The following is a 21,542-nucleotide window of genomic DNA, read 5'->3' on the forward strand; positions in this document are numbered from 1 at the left end:
ATGTCATGCTCTATGATATACTGGACTGGTTAGATACCCTACTTTACATGTGTACCTAGATCATATTATTTGATCCACATATCTTGGTACACATTATATTAAGAGGGATAGGATTAGGATATTTCCCGGCTTAGTGACATGCGCCATCATGCATGATTGCATGCTGAGCGGTTGGCAGCTCTATTATTGTTGAGCGCATCGCTAGTTACATAGATCTGTACACACCACCACTCACAGGTTAGTTGTGTATCAGACATGGTGTAGTGCTGGCTCTGCCAGTGCTCCGCTGGTCCACTCATGGATAGCGTGACGCAGCATGGTAGCACGTCAGGGGTCCCTCCACTGGATTGTCTCAAGGAGATGAGAGCATTGAGCTCCCCCACTTATGATTTGGGGTAGGAGGATAGGTGTACTCCAACAGTATCCCGTCCACTCGGTCACTCATCAGGAGCAGTGACGACAGAGTGCACGGTTGTCACAGTCCTACCCACTCAGTCTCACCATCGTGTGTGAGACGGCTGACTGGAGAGTTGGGGTGACCAGGACATGTTATTGGCATCATATGCATTATTTGCATTTATTGCTTGTGTTTGTTGCACTTTTTATGCTGCATATTAGATGGATGCATTGTTTGACATGCATACAAGATTTATGATACTTTGGGTCTGACGGCCTTGATATTCCTATACCTAGGTTCTAGTTAGTATAGTTACTCCTTATCTTACAGTTTTGCACTTTCTATATGTTATATCAAGAGACTTTATGCATAGTTATTGCTATTTGTTATAGTTTATTATGCATGTCAACTTGGTATTTGCTGAGTGTTGGACTAACACCCCGTTATTACTCTTTTTAGGTTGAGGCTGTCCGGAGGAGCTCCAGTCGCTAGTCCCCCTCCAGGTTGCAAGGATTTTCACTTTGGATCCTTGCTTTGGTTTTTCTTATTATGTTAGACTATGTTTCAGACTTGTATTTGCTGGAATTTGGATTTTGTACGATCCCTTGTTATCGATGGGTTTTTGTTTGGATGATATCAGTTTTGTACTTTATGAGTGTAGTTGAATAAGATATCGGTTTTGTGTTTTATGAGTGTAGTTGAGTAGGATTTTGCGATGTTTTTCCTTATCTGTGCTTATGTTTAGTTTTCATTATAAAATTGCGTGGATGTTTGCTATATTTGTACAGTTATATATTATTATTGTTCCGACTGTGTTGGCCGATGTATATGTGGCCTTGAGGGCATTGTAAAAAATTTCATATTGTCACCTGTACAGGGTAGATGCTGCCGAAATTTTCTCTGGCAGGGACTACCTGAGGTGTAACAATATTTTTGGTATTAGAGCCAGGTTTGGGAGTCAAACTGGTATTTTCAGATTTGTACGGATTTTCGTTATGATTATGTTTCAGACTTCCATTTTGGATTTGTATGAATTTTTGTTATGATTATGTTTTGGACTTTCGTTTTAGATTTGTACGGATTTTTGTCGATTTTCTCGTACGGAATTATGAGGTTATGTATAGGGACTGGACAGCGACGGAACATCTCCTGACGGCAAATAGGTAAAAGGGTAATTTTATAATTTTTGTTACTTGTAGTAATATTTGGGTTATAATTGAACCGATATGAGGAGAGGTGCACGTGTTCCCGTGCCGAGACGTGGTGCAAGACGACCACGCAAGACGACATTGGAGTTCCTGGCAGCAGAGTCGCCAGAGATGTCTGCTAGAGTCGAGCCTATCGGTCAAGGACAGACTCCGCATGGTACTGCGGGTGCGTCGGGTTTTCAGACTCCGATGGTTTCAGAGGTACCTACCCCGACGGTACCCGTCGTACCTACTCCTACGATATTTACGGTACCACCAGCGGTACCACCAGCATACTCGGCACCTACTCCAGTCGAGCCCAGTACGTACCCGGTACCACTGCCACCAGTGCCTACGGCATACCAGGCACCACTGCCATCGGTGCCCACTGCATACGCGGCACCTGCACCAGTAGCAGCAGTTGCTCCACCTCCGGTACCACCACCCATCGTACCTCCTGCCGCGGCCACCTATGCTGACCCTGAAGTGCCACCCATGGCACCTACCTCAGTCTATGCAGCAACACCGGGGATGCCTCCCCCGGCCTATGCAGCGGTACCCCTTGTTATACCAGCTCCAGTGGTTCCGCCAGTTCCTGCAGTCGTCCCTACTCACCTCACTAATATAGTTACGACACGAGCTCGGATCCTAGCACTGGCAGTCGATGAAGAGTCGATTCACACTATTCCGAGGAGACACTGATCCGAGTGTGGCTCAGTCCTAGATAGAGAGAATGGAGCAGACCTTCTTCTACATGGCTTGCTCCGAGTGGGAGAAAGCAGAGCTGGATGCATTCCATTTACGGGATGAGGCCGACACCTGGTGAGTTACGCAGCGATCCATCATAGGCGAGCAGAACATCACCTGGGCCAGATTCAAAGAGGCTTTTGAGAGCCGCTACTTTTCACGAGCCTATCAGATGACTCACCGGTAGGATTTTCTGAGTCTGCGACAGAACAACCGTTCAGTGACAGAGTATAATACTGAGTTTAACCGGTTGGACAAATTCTATCCAGAATTAGTTGCTGAGGACAGTTCCCGTATGCATCAGTTTATTCAGGGACTGGATGGACATCTGCAAGTAAAGCTTGCCGGTTTTGGGAGTTCATCCTACATAGAGACACTAGATAGAGCCCTGATGATAGAGTCAGCTCAGCAACGAGCATATCCGGATAAGAAAAGGAAGTAGATGTGTCAGACATCAGGACAGATCCAGCAGACACAGGTGACCGCGCAGCAGTAGAGTGGTCGTAGTCGGTCAGGACAGGGTACTTCGAGGGCTTCTGGTCAGCCTCAGAAGTCTGGGTGATCTTCATCAGGACGTTCCTGGTCTTCACAGCAGAATCGGAAACAGCCTGCCAGCGATATTCTCTGCACTAGATGTGGGTGCAGAGACCACGTCACCTCAGCCTGCTCCTTGGGACAGCCAGTTTACTATTATTGCAAATAGCCTGGGCATGTGAGACGAGATTGTTCATAGAAGGCTCGGCACATGGCTTCCAAGGTTGCATTTCATGGAGGATAGCACAGTCAGTTAGGGACTCAACGAGGAGGGCAGAGAGCCCAATCTTCACATAGTCAGCAGAGGACAACTCCCCCTGCCGTAGTTGCATATGGCATGCATGGACAGGAGCACTCCAGTGCCCTTATGGTACCACATAGTTCTGTTGTGGGACCTCCATATCAGCTGCAGCCCCAACCCCTAGTCCAATATCTACAGCCTTAGCCACTGGTTCAGTACCAGCCACAACCACAGCCATTGGTTTAGTACCAGTCGCAACCACAGCCACTGGTCCAGTACCAGTCACAGCCCCGGCCGCCGGTCCAGTATCAGTCGCAGCCCTCTTAGACTTCTCTGGCACAGTATCCAGCACCACCTCAGTGGCAGGCTCTTGCCCAGATGTAGCAGCCATTGGTAGCGCTACCACCTTCTCCTCCACCCGAGACGGGACGTATTCATGCGGTCACCAGAGAGGATGCGCAGTGAGCCGACGGATCTATTTTCCATGGTACGATTTCCATTTATGCCTTATCTGCTGATATGCTGATAGATACTGGTAGCTCACATTCTTTTATATCCTATACCTTTATGCGGGAGATTGGTAGACTACCTACTCGTAGACCGCAATGACTAACTGTCTCCTTACCGTCCGGTGATACATTGGATATCACTCAGGAGGTCAGAGGTTACCCGTTAGATTTTGGCAACATGATACTTATGGTTGACTTATTAGTGTTGGAGATGGTCGAGTTCGACATTATCCTTGGCATGGATTGGTTGTTTGCATATAATGCCACGGTTGATTGCCAGACGAGGGTGGTCACATTTCGACCACCGAACCAACCCTCGTGGGATTTCACTGGCATCAGGGACGATGGCATATTGATCATTTCGACGATTTAGGCTCAGAAGCTGCTATCACATGGCTGTCAGGGATTTCTTATGTCTATGATTAATACTGACGACAGTAGTAGTTCCTAACTCTCAGATGTTCTGGTGGTTTGTGAATATCCCGATGTATTTCCAGATGAGCTACCGAACTTGCCTCCCCGAAGGCAAGTGGAGTTTGCTATTGAGCTAATTTCGGGGACTGCGCCAACATCGAAAGCTCCATATCGTATGACACCGAAAGAGTTGGATGAGCTAAAGGTCCAACTCCAGGATTTATTGGATAGGGGATTCATTCGTCCTAGTGTTTCTCTGTGGGGTTCTCTGATACTATTCGTCAAGAAAAATGATGGTACTTTAAGGTTGTGCATCGATTACAGACAGCTGAATGCAGTGCCCATCAGAAATAAGTACCCCTTACCGCGGATTAAGGATTTGTTTGATTAGCTCAGAGGTACCTCAGTGTATTCTAAGATTGATCTGCGGTCTGGATATCATCAGCTGAGAGTCAAAGAATCTGATATTCAGAAGACAACTTTTCGTACCAGATACAGCCATTATGAGTTTTTGGTAATGCCATTTGGGCTTACCAATGCTCTAGTAGTATTTATGGATCTGATGAATCGCATCTTTCTGGAGTATCTAGATCAGTTCGTTTTCATTTTCATCGACGACATTTTGATCTACTCGAGCTCCGAGGAGGAGCATGCACAGCATCTTCGCATAGTCTTGGAGACTCTTCGACGACATCAGCTATATGCGAAGTTCAGCAAGTGTGCTTTCTGGCTATCTTCAGTCGGTTTTCTGGGACACGTAGTCTCTAGCAGAGGTATTTCAGTAGACCCTCAGAAGATTGAGGCTGTCACCAGCTAGGAGCAGCCGAAATCAGTTCAGGAGATCCGCAGTTTTCTAGGATTGGCTGGATATTACAGATGGTTCATCGAGGGTTTCTCGCATATCGCTATGCCATTGACACGTCTAACTAGGAAAGGCGTGAAGTTCACTTTGACAGAAGACTGCGAGACCAGCTTTCAGGAGCTGAAGTGGAGATTAGTGTCGGCACCAGTTTTGGTTTTGCCCACTGGAGAGGACGGATTCGTACTCTACACCGACACATCTCTACAGGGTTTGGGCGCTGTTCTGATGTAACATGGCAGGGTAGTCTCCTATGCTTCTCGGCAGTTGAAGGAGCATGAGAAGAACTACCCAGTTCATGATTTGGAGTTAGCTGCCATCATGTTTTACTGTAAAAATTTGGCGGCATCATCTGTACGGCATTATATTTGAGATTCTCACTAATTATAAGAGTCTCAAATATATTTTCACCCAAAAGGAACTTAATCTCCGATAGAGGAGATGGATGGAGTTCCTGAAGAATTATGATTGTACCATTAACTATCACCCAGGGAAAGATAATGTGGTTGCCGATGCGCTCAGCAGGAAGTCCAGAGGGACTTTGGCTTGCCACCGAGTTTAAGTCACAGACTTGGTTCAGGGTTTCTCTGAGTTGGGCCTTCAGGAGCAGGGACAGACAGAGCATGGTATTTTGGTTACCATGGTTGCTCAGTCGTCGATCAGGACGAGGATCCGAGAGGCCCAGGCCGGTGATCAACACTTACAGTTCATTAGCAGCCAGATAGCTTCCGGGCAGCAGATCGAGTTCACACCAGATGAGGAGGGTATTATATACTTTCGAGGTAGATTATGCATACCTCAGTCTCACCCGATCTTACAGGAGCTACTTCAGGAGGCTCATCGCTCTCGATTTACGATCCACCCAGGCGAAACCCGCATGTATCGAGATTTGAGAAGTTCCTACTGGTGGAACGGTATGAAGAAAGACATCGCAGAATTTGTAGCGAGATGTCTTGTCTGTCAGCAGGTGAAGGCCAAGCACTAGAGACCTGCAGGATTACTTCAGCGGATTCCTATTCCGTAGTGGAAATGGGAACACATTACCATGGACTTTGTGGTGGGTTTGCCGAGGACACGACGAGGCCATGACACGATTTGGATAATCGTTGATCGATTAACCAAATCCGTGCACTTCTTAGCGATCTGAAAGACTGATTCCCTGGATCGATTGACAGATCTGTATTGCCAGGAGATCATTAGATTACAGGATGTTCCTTTGAGTATTATTTCGGATAGAGACCCCCGGTTCACGTCTCGTTTTTGGCAGAGTCTGCAGCAGTCCTTGGGCACTCAGCTCCGTTTCAGTATAGCTTTCCATCCGCAAATAGATGGACAGTCAGAGCGGACTATTCAAACTCTAGAGGACTTGCTGAGGTCATATGTATTGGATCTTGGAGGCAGTTGGGAGGACCATTTGCCATTGGTAGAGTTCGCCTACAACAACAACTTTCATTCGGCTATCCAGATGGCACCGTTTGAAGCGTTGTATGGTAGACCTTGTCGGACACCCACACTCTAGGATGAGGTTGGGGAGGCCCAGCTGTTGGGACCTCATAGAGCTCAGCATGAGGAAGAGTTGGTCCGTACTATCAGACGGAGGATGTCAGAGGCGCAGGACCGCTTGAAGAGTTATGCTGATCAGAGATGCAGACCCCTGGAGTTCTCTACAGGCGACCATGTATTTCTATGAGTCTCACCTACGAAAGGGATGAAGAGATTTGGCCTCAGGGGTAAGCTAGCTCTGTGATACATTGGACCTTTCCAGATCTTGGAGAGAATTGGAGCAGTAGCTTATCGCCTGGCGCTACCACCGGCTCTGGCAGGCGTGCATGACGTATTTCATGTATCTATGCTGAGGAGATACATAGCAGACCCAGTTCATGTGTTGTCTGATATACCAGTTTCCCTTCAGCCTGACGCCGCCTATGAGGAGGTTCCGATACGGATTCTGGATCAGAAGGAGAGTCAGCTGCGGAACAAGACTATCCGGCTGGTTAAAGTCGGATGGCAGCATCATTCAGACGAGGAGGCTACTTAGGAGCTCGAGGATACGATTCGAGCTTGATACCCCCATTTTTTCACTTGAGGTATGTGGGTAATTTACTGTTCAACATTTATACTCTTTATCTGTTGTTAGTACTTGTTGATGGTAGATAATAAAATTTGGGAATCAAATTTTTATTAGTAGGGGAGAATGTAAAATACCAAAAAATGGCGAATAACCATAAGGGAAATTTTTGGAATTTTTAGATATTTTTCAGGATTTTTTCGGAGACCGTATGGACGACTTTATGGGGATAAATTGGACCCCGGGGAAAGCCTGTTTAGGCTACCCCATTTTAACGAGGAAATGTTTATTTTCTTTAAATCCTTTCCTTTTCTTTTATTTCCTTCCTTCGCTGTTTCTTCCTTGATCCGCGTCGCATGCCCGAGCCACACTCCGGTAGTTTCTTTTCTTTCCCAAACCGCCGCCGCCGCAGCGTCGATTCCGCTCCTCCCCTCGCCTACAAAACGGCCAGCCAAAGGAAGCTTCGAGGTCTTTCCTTCCTTCGATCCCTCTCCCTCACCCTATGCCATCACGGCGAATTTGCCCTAGCGACGCCCACTACCGCCAGCGACGCCAAGCGCCTCTGCACAACGCCGCCGCCGTACGGAAGTGCCGCAGGCCTCCCCTGTGCCCTAGCACAGTAGCCTCCCTTGCCCTCTCGCGTCGCCCCCGATTGCCACAGCCGACGCCACTTCTCTCCGACGGCGCTGCAAACCGCACAGCGTCTCTACCCTAGCCTCCAACCACGTTGTGCCCTAATTCTATTTCCTCGGCTCCGATCTATCATCCCCGCAAGAAAAACCATACCCTAGCAGCACTATTTCCTTCCTTATCTCCGACTATCGACGATCTTGGAGGTAAGTTTGGTTGGTATTAGGTTAATAGGAATTTGATTTTATACTATGGTTGAATCCCAAATCTGATCTGTGATCTCCACTCTTGACTTCACCTTTGATCCGAACAGTGTACTGGAATCCAGAAGAGAAGTGCTTGCTGTGGGGTGTCTCCTTGGTCCAGCAGTCGCGTTCTTGACTATGGATCAGTAGAGGAGGGTGTGAAGTGAGATCTTGTTCTCTGAATCGCGACGGTGAGTTGCTGATTGACTGCTATACCTTAAGGTGAGAATCTGTACAATGATGAATTTTAGGTTAGTTAAGTTTGGATTATTGATCTAATGGTGATTTGGGGATTAGTTGACTAACCCTAATTTACCATTAGTAGGCTGAGGTTTATGGTTTAGGGTTTTTCCCTAAATTATTTTTTTTAGGATTTTATTTAGCTATTCATTTGAGTTGTAGCTAAATAAAAATGAATATATTGGTGACACAGGACTTTGATGCGAGATGAGCATCTCGACGTCAGATTTGGACTGGATTGGACCTTTCTATTGGAGGCGGGTACCTTGACCTATCTATTTTGATACGTCTTGTTGATATGTTTAGTAGATTTTAACAAGTAGTAATAATTATGATTATATCTGTATCATCATGTCACTATTTATTTTCGATCATGTATTGTTTGTTACCTGTTTATTACCTTTATGTTATAGAGGTAGTGACATGCCATGCTCTATGATATACTGGACTGGTTAGATACCCTACTTTACATGTGTACCTAGATCATATTATTTGATCCACATATCTTGGTACACATTATATGGAGAGGGATAGGATTAGGATATTTCTCGGCTTAGTGACATGCACCATCTTGCATGATTGCATGCTGAGTGGTTGGCAGCTCCATTATTATTGAGCGCGTCGCCAGTTATATGGATCTGCACACACCACCACTCACGGCCTAGTGGTGTATCTGACAGGGTGTAGTGCTGGCTCTGTCAGTGCTCCGTTGGTCCACTCATGGGTAGCGCGGCGCAACGTGGTAGCACGTCAGGGGTCCCTCCACTGGATTGTCTCAGGGAGATGAGAGCATTGAGCTCCCCCACTTATGATTTGGGGTAGAAGGATAGGTGTACTCCGACAGCATCCCGTCCACTCGGTCACTCATCAGGAGCAGTGACGACAGAGTGCACGGTTGTCACAGCCCTACCCACTCGGTCTCACCATCGTGTGTGAGACGGCTGACTGGAGAGTTGGGGTGACCAAGACATGTTATTGGTATCATATGCATTATTTGCATTTATTGCTTGTGTTTATTGCACTTTATATGCTGCATAATGGATGGATGCATTGTTTGACATGCATACAGGATTTATGATACTTTGGGTCTGACGGCCTTGATATTCCTATACCCAGGTTCTAGTTAGTACAGTTGCTCCTTATATTACAGTTTTGCACTTTCTATATGTTATATCAGGAGACTGTACGCATAGTTATTGCTATTTGTTATAGTTTACTATGCATGTCAACTAGGTATTCGCTGAGTGTTGGACTCACACCCGGTATTACTCTTTTCAGGTTGAGGCTGTCCGGAGGAGTTCCAGTCGCTAGTCCCCCTCTAGGTTGCGAGGATTTCCACTTTGGATCCTTGCTTTGGTTTTTCTTATTATGTTAGACTATGTTTCAAACTTGTATCTGTTGGAATTTGGATTTTGTAAGATCCCTTGTTATCGATAAGTTTTCGTTTGGATGATATCGGTTTTGTGTTTTATGAGTGTAGTTGAGTAGGATATCGGTTTTGTGTTTTATGAGTGTAGTTGAGTAGGATTTTTGCAATGTTTTTCCTTATCTGTGCTTATGTTTAGTTTTCATTATAAAACTGCGTGGATGTTTGCTATATTTGTATTGTTATATATTATTATTGTTCCGACCGTGTTAGCCGATGTATATGTGGCCTTGAGGGCATTGTAGGAAATTTCATATTGTCACCCGTACTGGGGAGATGCTGCCGAAATTTTCTCTGGCAGGGACTACCTAGGGCGTGACAATATTTTTGGTATTAGACCCAGTTTTGCGAGTCAAACTGGTATTTTTGGATTTACATTATCCCCTGATGCGTCGGGTTCACATGTACCTCTGACGACCTTAATACCCCGTACCCGTCGTACCTACATTGTCCCCTGATACCCCGTACCCATCGTACCTACATTGTCCCCGTACCCATCGTTCTCTGGCAGGGACTCCTCCTTTGGGTTTCTCTGACAGGCCGGGCATCAGGCAAGAGATGTAGCTTATGCTCTACTACTTCAGGCTTGCCCCTGATAACTCGTCAGTAGACCAGGTGAAAACATCCCTATTGCGGGTCAAACACTAGATTAACTCTTCTTTAAGCTCAGGCAACAAGTCACCGGCTATGTGAGTGAGACTCTCTGGGTGATCAGGATATAATTGGACTTCTTCCCAAGGACTGGGTTCTTCCACTATGGGCAAAGGTTCTTCCTGAATAGCATGAACGACCCCATCCTGAGTCCTTTGCGCCTTGCGAGCCTCCACTTTGACCATGTCGATATAGCATCGCCGAGAAACCCGCTGCTCTCCTCTAACTTCCCCAACCTGCTCTTGTTGGGTTTTTCGGGCCACGAAAATCGCTTTTTCGCATCGCAGAAATCCCAAATCACCCTAGCCAACGGATCTCGTGCGAAGAATATAGAACAAAATTTACGAATACGAGTTTACAACTTAGATCTACTCCTAGATCTACATGAAGAAAGAATATACCCTTGATGCGAAGCCCTTCGCAATCCCGCTTGTCCTCGGTTCGCCGGATCTCGAAAGTGTCAAAGTAGACACTTCTCTATGTGTATCCACACAAGCAAGAGATGGAGAAACATCTCTAAGGATGTGCTAGCAACCTTAGAGATCAGTAGGGAGGAGAGGGAGAGCAAGAAGAAAACTCAAGAGGAAGAAGAAGATGGAGTTACAACCACTTGAATGAAAAAATCAATGTTTCTTTCACCTAAAAGTGGTCGGCCACTTCAAGGCATGTAACCCCCATGGAATATCAAGAGTCAAGTCTCTTGATCTCCTCCATGAGGTGGCATTTAGTCAAGTCAAACTTGACCAAATGAAGAAGCCTTGATGATGTGGCATTGGTCAAGTCAAAGTCAAGTCAAAACTTGACTCTTCATCTTCCTACTTAAGTCAAGTCAAACTTGACCACTTCTCTCCCTTGGTTGATCTAATCTAACCATTGGTTCAAGTCAATTTTTAATTTAATGAATCTCTATTCATTGAATTAAATTAATTAAATGAGTCTAAGTCCAAATTAGACTTACTTAACACATGAACCAAATTGAGTCCAACTCAATTAGCCTACTTTGGATTACTCTTAATCCAATTTGGTTCATCATATGAACGTAATCATTTAGGTTCATCTAATGAACCTAATCTCCATCTAATTGCCCTTAGTGTGTGACCCTATAGGTTCTTGTAACGTTGGCAATGCCCCTAAACCCATTTAGGAGCATAAGTAATGAGCGGTATCTAGCAACACATCATTACTACCCAAGTTACAAGAATGTTGAGATCCAACATCACCTTGTGACTACTAATTGTGACTCCTCACAAAATATGACAAATGTCCTTCTATCCTAGACATCTAGATTGATCAATGTGAGGCATAGACCGTGTTATCCTCTAATCAATCTAAATCTTGAACTCCAAGTAGACTCACTCAATCAAATGAGCTCAATATCCTATATTGACTCATTTGGGCATGGCCATGCACTTCGTGGTCTCACTCTATCAAGAATATTGATGTCGCTCCCGTCATATAGGAGGGATAGATCTCATCTACATCACTCACATCCCTCTGCATAATTTGTTACATACCCAGTAATCGCCTTTATAGTCCACCCAGTTACGGGTGACGTTTGACGAAACCAAAGTACATAACTCCTTATGTAGGGATCCATGGTGACTTCAGGTCTAAGGACTAGTAGTCATACTAATAGCCACATGAGAAAGTATATGACACTCATATAACGATCCATGATACTTTCTCATGGCAGGTCAGGTCATTCAGTATACATTCTCCAATGCATACCCATGTGTCAACTTGATATCTCTATATCCATGACTTGTGAGATCAAGTCATCGAGTTGACCTACATGCTAGTCTTATTGCATTAACATTGTCCCTGAATGTTAATACTCGACTAGGAATGATTAAGAGTAGTGTTCCCTATATCATCTCACTATCGGTTCAACTAACCGATTGATATAGGCAAGAACCGTCTACTCAAGGACGTTATTATACTTAGTTTATTTGGCACCAATACAAGTAAGTATAATAACCAAAAACCAAATGCCTTTATTTATATAGAATATGATACTACAAGTCCAAAATACAATCATCAAATGATTGGCTCTAGGGCTCTAGCTAACAATCTCCCACTAGCACTAGTGCCAATCAGTGTAGGCTCTAAGCCCCAATGACCTAGTGTGACCATCATGTTTCCTCTGTGCCAAAGCCTTGGTCAAGGGATCTGCGATGTTAGCCTCTATAGGTACTCTGCAAATCTTCACATCTCCTCTCTCGATGATCTCTCGAATGAGATGGAAGCGTCGTAGTATGTGTTTGGTCCGCTGGTGTGAGCAAGGTTCCTTCGCCTGTGCTATAGCTCCATTGTTGTCACAATAGAGCTCAATGGGGTCAGCAATGCTAGGAACCACCCCAAGTTCAGTGATGAACTTGCGAATCCAAACTGCCTCCTTTGCTGCCTCTGATGCAGCAATGTACTCGGCTTCTGTTGTAGAATCAGCTATTGTATCCTGTTTCGAACTCTTCCAGTTGACAACACCACCATTAATGCAAAATACGAACCCTGACTGCGATCTATAGTCATCCTGGTCGATCTGGAAGCTTGCATCACTGTAACCCTTTACAGCTAGCTCATCATCGCCTCTATATATCAAGAAATATTCTTTAGTCCTTCTTAAGTACTCACTACAAGAATTTTTGCATTCAACAACACCCAATAGACAACGCTTTTTAATAAAAACGTTGTCGTTCTTTGTTTTACAACGCTTTTAGTGAAAAGCGTTGTCTATGGTATTTATTTTTTACTAAAGACAACGGTTTTTAATGAAGTGTTGTCTTTAGTGTTGTTGTTTATGGTCAAAGACAACATTTTTTTAAAAAACGTTTTTTAAAGTGTTGTGTATGTTTCCCCTAAACTCACTTAAAATAAATTCGCAGCCCTCGCTTTGCTAAACTCTAAACCCTCAACGCGCGCGCGCCTTCTCCTCACCACTCCTCTCCACGAGTTCTCCTCTCCACTCCTCTCCACGAGTGCCTTCTCCTCTCCTTCTCCTCTCCACGAGTGCCTTCTCCTCTCCTTCTCCTCTCCACGCGCGCCTTCTCCTCTCCACTCCTCTCCACGAGCGCCTTCTCCTCTCCACGAGCGCCTTCTCCTCTCCTTGCCGCGTGATCTCCTCTGAACCCTAATCTCGACCCAAACTCCTCACGCAAAACTCCTCACGCCGGCCCAACTCCTCCAAGTCGAGATCCCTAATCTCGCATTTCCCCATCTCCTCAATCAAAGTCAGCTTACCCTTCCTAATCTTCTCACGGCTCCTCAACTCCTCTGAACCCTTCGATCTTAGTTCCTTCCTCGCAGAGCAGATTCGAGAGTAGGAGGAACGGAAGAAAGAAAGGTAAAATTTCTTCCATCCCTCTAGAATAAGATTTTGTTTATTTTTGATTATTTTCCGAACTAGCCATTTTGCCGGATTCATACTGCATCAATTTTCCCCCTCCCCTGATTGTATTTTCTCATGATTTAATCTGGAATTTTTAAACGTTTAGCTATAGACTTTGGCAGTAGGTATTAATCCTTAAAAATAGCATGAAGCATATAACATGCTATCCTTTTTTCTCAAATTCAGTGTGAAGCTGTTGGCCAAGTTGCAGATATTATTCACATTCCAGCCTTTCTTTGTCGTCAGGTATAATGTGCAGCTTGAAATTAATCAATCTCTAGTGTTATTCTACTATTATTTTTATTGTGTACCCTTAATGCGCAGAGAATATCTCTCATTTTTATTGTATCTAAAACTTGTGTTCTGCATTATCTCATCTTAATTCTGGGCAGTGACTTGTGCCTACTCAGTTTGTTGAATTTATATCAACTACTATTGTTATATTTATGTCACTTGCCTTCTAAGAGCTTAATGGCTTAAGTATGATTTAATACATCATGCACTATTGCATTGAGTTGCTTATGTTGATGTCCCTTTGAGGAAGTTGCAGATTCTCAAGTGCTAAAGAAACAAAGTTGCTTATTATAAGTTATAATTCAAGCATTTTCCTGGAATGGTTTCATTTTTCAACTAAAGGTTAACATGTTTCAATAGAGAATATGTTTTGGTGAATGCTCCAATATTATATGACTCTACAATTTATACCAAGGCAAAAGTACCTAACTACCTATACGTAGACTCTAACAAACATGTACATATGGATAATATAGATAACTAGGTTATCTCCCCAAGTGAGAAATTTGCTATTGGGATTGCATTTTGATGAGAAACCTGTATGGTCAAAAATTTTCAGGTAGAAATACAATTTTGATTAATTGTTTAAATATTTTGTTATAGTTTCACACTATTGTTTGTGTTAATATTTTTAGGTATTAGCTCATTGTTGATTGATTAGTTATAAAGAATGGACAAAGATTGGATGTCAAAGGATAGACTATCACGTGAATATGAGAATGGAGTTGAGTCTTTCTTGCAATTTGCAATGGAAAACACTAATGATCCGAATATGGGAATATCTTGCCCATGTGCAAAATGTGGCAATCTAAAGAAGAAAAATATACAAACTATCAGGGCACATCTGTATTGTAACGGTATAGATATGACATATCATACATGGATATGGCACGGCGAAAGATCTACGATAGGGATTTCACAAAATGAAAGTGACCAAGTAGGGCCAAATGAATATGTTCGTGAGGAACCAATAAATATGGTTCATGATGCATATGATAGTTATGCTGAGAATCCAACCCAATTCAATAAGCTTCTTGAAGATGCCGAGACACCTTTATATCCGGGATGCACTAAATTTACAAGGTTATCTGCAATTGTGAAATTATTCAACTTGAAGGCCAAATATAGTTGGAGTGATAAAAGTTTCACTGACCTACTCAGTTTGTTAGGAGAAATACTTCCAGATGACAATAAATTGCCTTTATCTCTGTATGATGCAAAGAAAAGCTTATCTGCATTAGGGATGGATTATGTAAAAATTCACGCTTGTCCTAATGATTGTATCTTATACCGGAAGGAGTATGAGGATTTAACTAATTGCCCTACTTGCGGGATGTCAAGGTGGAAGTTGGGAAAAAAAAATATGATAAATGAAGGAATTCCTGCCAAGGTTTTGTGGTACTTTCCCCCTATTCCAAGATTTCAAAGAATGTTTCGGAATAAAGAGATATCTAAGGAGTTGACTTGGCATGCCGAAAAAAGACTTTGTGATGGATATTTACGCCATCCAGCTGATACACCTTCTTGGAAAATAGTTGATCGCAAATGGCCAGATTTTGGTATTGAGGCAAGAAATCTCAGATTGGCTATATCAGCTGATGGGATGAATCCTCATGGTTTAATGAGTTCTGCATATAGTTGTTGGCCAGTTTTAATGATTACTTATAATCTTCCTCCATGGTTGTGTATGAAGAGAAAATTTATGATGCTCACATTGTTAATTTCTGGTCCCAAACAGCCGGGAAATGATATTGATGTTTACTTAGCACCTCTAATTGATGACTTAAAATGCTTATGGGATATAGGTGTCGAAGCATATGATGCATATCGCCAAGAAACTTTTATGCTTAGGGCTATCTTATTATGGACGATCAATGATTTTCCTGCATATGGGAACATGTCAGGATGCATTGTGAAAGGATATCATGCATGTCCTATTTGTGGTGAAGATACCTATTCAACAAGGTTGAAGCATAGTAGGAAAATGTCTTATACAGGTCATAGAAGGTTTCTACCTGCAACTCATCCTTATCGAAGGCAACGGAAGGCATTTAATGGGAACCAAGAATTTAACCCTGCTCCAAAACCATTAAGTGGCGATGAAGTTTTTGAAAGAGTTGAAAGAATTAATTGTCATTGGGGAAAAATGAGTAGAAAGTCTCAGTCGAATGATGATGTAAAATCATGCTGGAAAAAATCAATTTTCTTTGAACTTCAGTATTGGAAACATCTATACATTCGACATGTTCTTGATGTGATGCACATTGAAAAGAATATTTGTGAAAGTCTTATCGAAACGTTACTTGATATTCCAGGAAAAACAAAGGATGGAGTAGCAGCGAGATTAGACCTTTTGGAAATGAATGTCAGGACAGATTTGGCACCAAGGATGGGGGAGAAGAAAACATTTTTGCCAGCAGCCTGTTATACACTTAGTAAGGATGAGAAAAGGAAAATTTTGAATTCTTTGTTTGGAATACAACTTCCATCATGTTACTCATCTAATGTTAAAAACCTCGTGTCGTTGAAGGACTTAAAACTTATTGGCCTTAAGTCACACGACTACCACGCTTTAATGCAACAATTGCTTCCTGTGGCGATACGTGGTGTTTTGCCCAAACATGTTAGAGACACTATCACTCGCTTGTGTTTCTTCTTCAATGTGTTATGTAATAAAGTGATAGATGTTTCAAGGATGGATGATATGCAAAGAGAGATTGTGACAATATTGTGTTTACTTGAAAAGTATTTTCCCCCTTCATTTTTTGATATAATGATTCATTTAACTGCTCATCTTGTACGAGAGGTGAAATTATGTGGACCAGTTTGGTATAGGTACATGTACCCATTTGAAAAATACATGAAGATTTTGAAAGGTTATGTGAAAAATCGTAATCGACTTGAAGGGTGTATAGCTGAATCTTATATTGTTGAAGAGGCGTTGAATTTTGCTCGGACTATCTGTCTAGTGTGCACACAATTGGGATCCCATCAAGTCATCGACAAATAGAACTTACTAAGCCTTTATCGGGTGCAGTAGTCTACTCCACTACTCACGATGAGTTGACGAAAGCAGATCGTTATGTATTGGCAGATGATGCTGAGATTGATCTCTATATCGAGTAATGTATCTAACTTATTAATATTTTAATGTGGTTAGCTTACATTCTGTTGGTTTATTTATACCAGATAATTTGATTAGGGAACACATGACGTATTTGAATGCAAGATTTCCTCAAGGCTAAGTCCAAGAAGTGGTTACAAGATGAGCATAATCGAACGTTTATTACTTGGTTGCGTGATCGTGTAAGTTTCTTTAGTATTACATATTGGCATACATTCATTTTCATATTTATGCATAATTAACAATTTATCACATAAAAAATATAAGTTGCTTGTGTAGTTGACCATTCCACTCATCAAGTATCAGAAAGATTGAAGTGGATAGCGCACGGACCTAACAAGCAAGTCTTAAAGTACTCTAATTATTTGATTGATGGGGTTACTTATGCTACAAAAGAGTGATGATATACGAGTTGTACAAAACTCTGGAGTCAGCTTACTCGCAAAGACAATGCAAGTTGCTAGTGCAAAGGATAAAAAACCTATTGTGTCAGATATGATTTTTTATGGAGTTATAGAAGAAATATGGGTAGTTGATTACCACAAATTTCAAATTCCAATGTTCAAATGTAATTGGGTGGAGCATAATAATGGCATTAAAGTAGATGATCTTGGTTTCACATTGGTAAACCTCAATAGACTTGGATTCAAATCTGACGCTTTTATCCTGGCAAGCCAAGCAAAGCAAGTATTTTACATTGAAGATCCTGAAGATCCTTTATGGAGTGTTGTACTTGCAACACCAAATAGAGACTACTTTGAATACCTAAAGGGCGAAGAGTTAGAGGACACTGCTATCCACTATCAATGTTTTAGTAGGGGGTTACCATCAATGGATATTGACGGAGAAGATGATAATGAACCACCATGTATTCGTGAAGACTGTGATGGAAGTTGGATTGACAATATTTAATTGCTGAATTTTTGCTTTTGAATATAAGTGTGTAAACAATTTACCTATGAGGATGAATTTGTGGACAATATTAATATGTTATATTCCTCACTTTAATTCGAATCAGATATGTTGTGATGTTGCTGCAAGTTTATGCTTTTATCTTTTATTTTTTTTCATACTGTTGTGAATTTGTTGGTGTAAATATATCATCTTGCTGTGAGTTTATGCATGTTTCTAACTAAACTTATGTTGATCAGTCTAAGTTGTTACAGATCAATGGATTCTACTAGAAAGAGTAAGAGAATAGGGCAACTTGCAAAGTTGGACAAGGGTAAAGAAGTCATTACAGCTGCCCGTGAAGAGAGTTGCGAGGGTGATAAAGTGTTGGATTCCAAAGACACTATCTCCTCAAGAACTTCTAGAGGTCGCACATAGTTGGATAAGATTATAAAGCAAAGAATGCAAGGTATTAGAAATGAGGTGTCATTCAATAATTTTGGACAACCGATAGGACCAGCTGCTGTAGCCATGCAAAGTTACATTGGTGTCTTGGCTCGGCAAAAGGTTAATATTAAATACAAGACATGGAAGCAAGTCCCAATTGCTGTCAAAGAATTAATATGGGAATCAGTCAATGTAAGCAAGTTAGCATGTTTTAACAATTATAATATTTCACTACTAATGATAGATATATTTTATGTTTGTCTTAATTAATCTTATTAATGTTTTCCACTTATTTGATGTACAGTTGATTTATAATGTTGACTCAAAGTGGAAAAAGGGATGTTTGAGGTCTGCAAACAGTAAGTGGAGGCAATACAAGACCCATCTCACCCAAAAATTTATTTTAAGCAGGCGTGACAAACTTGAGGAGTTGAATGAGCCACCTGTTGGCTTTGAAATTACAAGAGAAGATTGGCGTGCGTTTGTCATTAGCCGCATTTATGAAGATTTCATTATAAGATTCTAAATTTTTTCTTTTGAAACTATTCGATCATAATTCATTATGTATTATTCAAATTTGATATGTCGCCTGTTTGAAATAACTAGAAACTCAGTGATCAACAAAAAGAGCGAAGGAAAAAAAATAGATATCCTCATCGACTCTCACGCAAAGGGTATGCACGCTTTGCTGAAGAAATTGTAAGTATTTTTAAAATATATTTCCTCTAAGAACCCTCTAATTGATTCACATTAAATTATTTCACATTTGTTATTTGATTTTTCTTTGTTGTAGGGGACTGAATTATGTGATGATAATGACATCAATAGAGCTATTATGTGGAAGAAAGGACGCGCCAACAAAGGAGGAGAGTTTGAAGGTGAAGATTTGGTGGACACAGTACACAAGATTGTAAGTAAATTTTCATGTTCTTCTGATAATGACTTCAATATATCTTCTAGTTTTCGAGAGTAAAGTTGCATGCATGCATACCCTTTGCGTGAGGAAGCCAAGGCAAGCAGTACTAGAGCATGTATTGAGGAAGTAAATGGTGAATGAATGCATTGAGAGCTTAGAGGTGACGGGTTTATATAGAACAGATGTGGATTTACTAGGTATCTAGGTTTGAAATGTTCTTACTTGGAGAAGAGATCAAGTCGAAAAGTCTATTACATGCAGTGGTTTCCTTTTGCTGCAATCAATTAATGGTGAATGCATTGAGAACTTAGAGGTGATAGCTAGAGTTTCTATAGAACAGATGCAGATAAATCAACCAGGTTTGAAACGTTCTTGGCAGTAAGCAATTTGTAAGCTTCAGTAACCCAAGGGCCAGTAAAGTTGTTCCCCAGACCACTGCTCTGAAGCTTCTATTATGTTTTCCCACTTGATTGGTGACAAATAAAGCTCCTTGTCTCCTTGAGCATTCTCTTTGTGTTGTTTTAGTTTGAATTAAAGCATAAGATTCATGAATCGGAACTTGAGAGGTTGGGAACAACTTTACTTTTGATTATTCTTTCCTGCAACTCCAGACAATTAGCTTCAATTATGTGGTGGTCCTCTCTTTATGGGTTTGTGTAGTGAAAATTTATTAAAATTTTGTCATTTTATTAAACTTGTAGTCAATTGCTCAATCAAATATGTGCCTTTTTTAGAACTGTGCAGAAGTAAATATATGATTGAATGCCAAAAAAGGAAAAAATATTTCAAAGTCAACTTCATATTTGTTCAATATGACTTACTAAGCACTTGACTTGAGCTATCACGGGAAGAACCGGCCTGGACATCAGTATTTTTTAAACCAATATTGCATATCCTTGGTAATTATCCTTGGTAAAGTACTGATAATTCTTTTTAATGTTGCATTACAGGATGAATATATACAGCAAAAGAGGGAGGGTAAGATGCAATGCGAAGTAGCAAAAGAGGATATTCTTACCAAGGCACTTGAAACTCAGGAATATTCTGGGCGTGTCCGGGGTATCGGAGGTCATATCAACCCAACAATCTATTTCAATGTTGGTAGAACAAGGAAGAAATATGATGTTACCCTAGATATAATCGCTGAGCATAAAAGGGAGCTGAAGGAGGCGAAGATGCAAATTTTAGAACAAGATGTACGCATCCAAAAACTTGAAGCATTAATGCATAAAAGGGGTGCATGGGACAATTCAATTGATGACAAAGGCAGTTGCTCGGTGAAGTTTCATCAGAAGAATATTGAAGAAGATGACGTACAGATTGTGGGTAAAGACGAAGTTTTACAAGTAAAATACAAGTTATAGTGATATTCATTATTATTATAGCATTATAAACTAAATATAATCAACATGTTTTTTTTTTAATATTTTAGTGTCAATCAGTTGCATTGACATTGGAATCTTGCTCAAATATTGCATATGGTACAATTGTTTGTTTCAATGGCATGGAAAAAATGCTTCATGGTATTCCATTTCCCAAGAATTGCATTCGAGTCTCCATTGATCAAGCAGTGGACAAATCCGCTCCTTTGCCATATCCAATTCCAAGTGAATGTGAAGTAATTGGTGATGCCATAGGAACTGTTGTGGCTTGGCCTGAACAGCAGATTGTGAAGCAAGATGAGGTATATGAGATATTATATTTCTAATTATATTGTCACTTTATTATTATATTTCTAATTATATTGCCACTTTATTATTATTCAACCTAGCTATCTAACTTGTTTATATTTGAAATTATTAGAAGCCTAGAAGGAAGAAGTTTGAACGAAAAAAATCAAAACCTACTTTGTCAACAAGTGTCCCAAGAGCATTACATATGTTATATTGTTACAGTAAGCATGCTCTAGATGGAGGAAAATGTATATCAATGTGCTTAGATAATGAAGTGTTTGATGAAGATTGTGAACTTTTTCTTGACCTTGAGGACATCAATTCTTTGTATCATTTGGAGTCAATTTCAGGAAATTTGATCGTTGCCTACATATGGTAAGTAAGTTTATTTAAGCAATTTCAGCAACTTTTTCATCACATGTTTGCTTCCCAATTTTAACAACTTATTATGGTTTATTGTTACAATTTCACCAACTTATTATGAGTACGTGATCATTATTTTTTAATCCACATGATTGTTTTGTATCTAAATTTTATTATTTAGTATCTAAATATTATTTTCTCAGTTGCAACTGCATTGCTTTACTTATGCTGGGAAATTACTGCATTGCTTTATGTTTGCTGGGAAATTCTAATATCTAGCAAGACAGAAAATCCCTGATTT

General features: G+C 41.4%; 1 protein-coding gene across 1 annotated transcript; it reads left to right on the forward strand.

The window, feature by feature from the left end:
- Nucleotides 1–1,623: 1,623 nt before the first annotated feature.
- Nucleotides 1,624–2,286, forward strand: LOC122028996 (extensin-like). Its single transcript, XM_042587963.1, has one exon. The coding sequence runs from the start codon at nucleotides 1,624–1,626 to the stop codon at nucleotides 2,284–2,286; it is 663 nt and encodes a 220-aa protein (XP_042443897.1).
- Nucleotides 2,287–21,542: the final 19,256 nt, after the last annotated feature.

This window comes from Zingiber officinale, chromosome 10B (genome assembly GCF_018446385.1).
Source record: "Zingiber officinale cultivar Zhangliang chromosome 10B, Zo_v1.1, whole genome shotgun sequence".
In the NCBI taxonomy this organism is placed as follows: Eukaryota; Viridiplantae; Streptophyta; class Magnoliopsida; order Zingiberales; family Zingiberaceae; genus Zingiber; species Zingiber officinale.

Excerpts from the sequence above, each read along its gene's own strand:
- LOC122028996 (XM_042587963.1), top strand. The coding sequence starts at position 1,624 with ATGAGGAGAGGTGCACGTGTTCCCGTGCCGAGACGTGGTGCAAGACGA.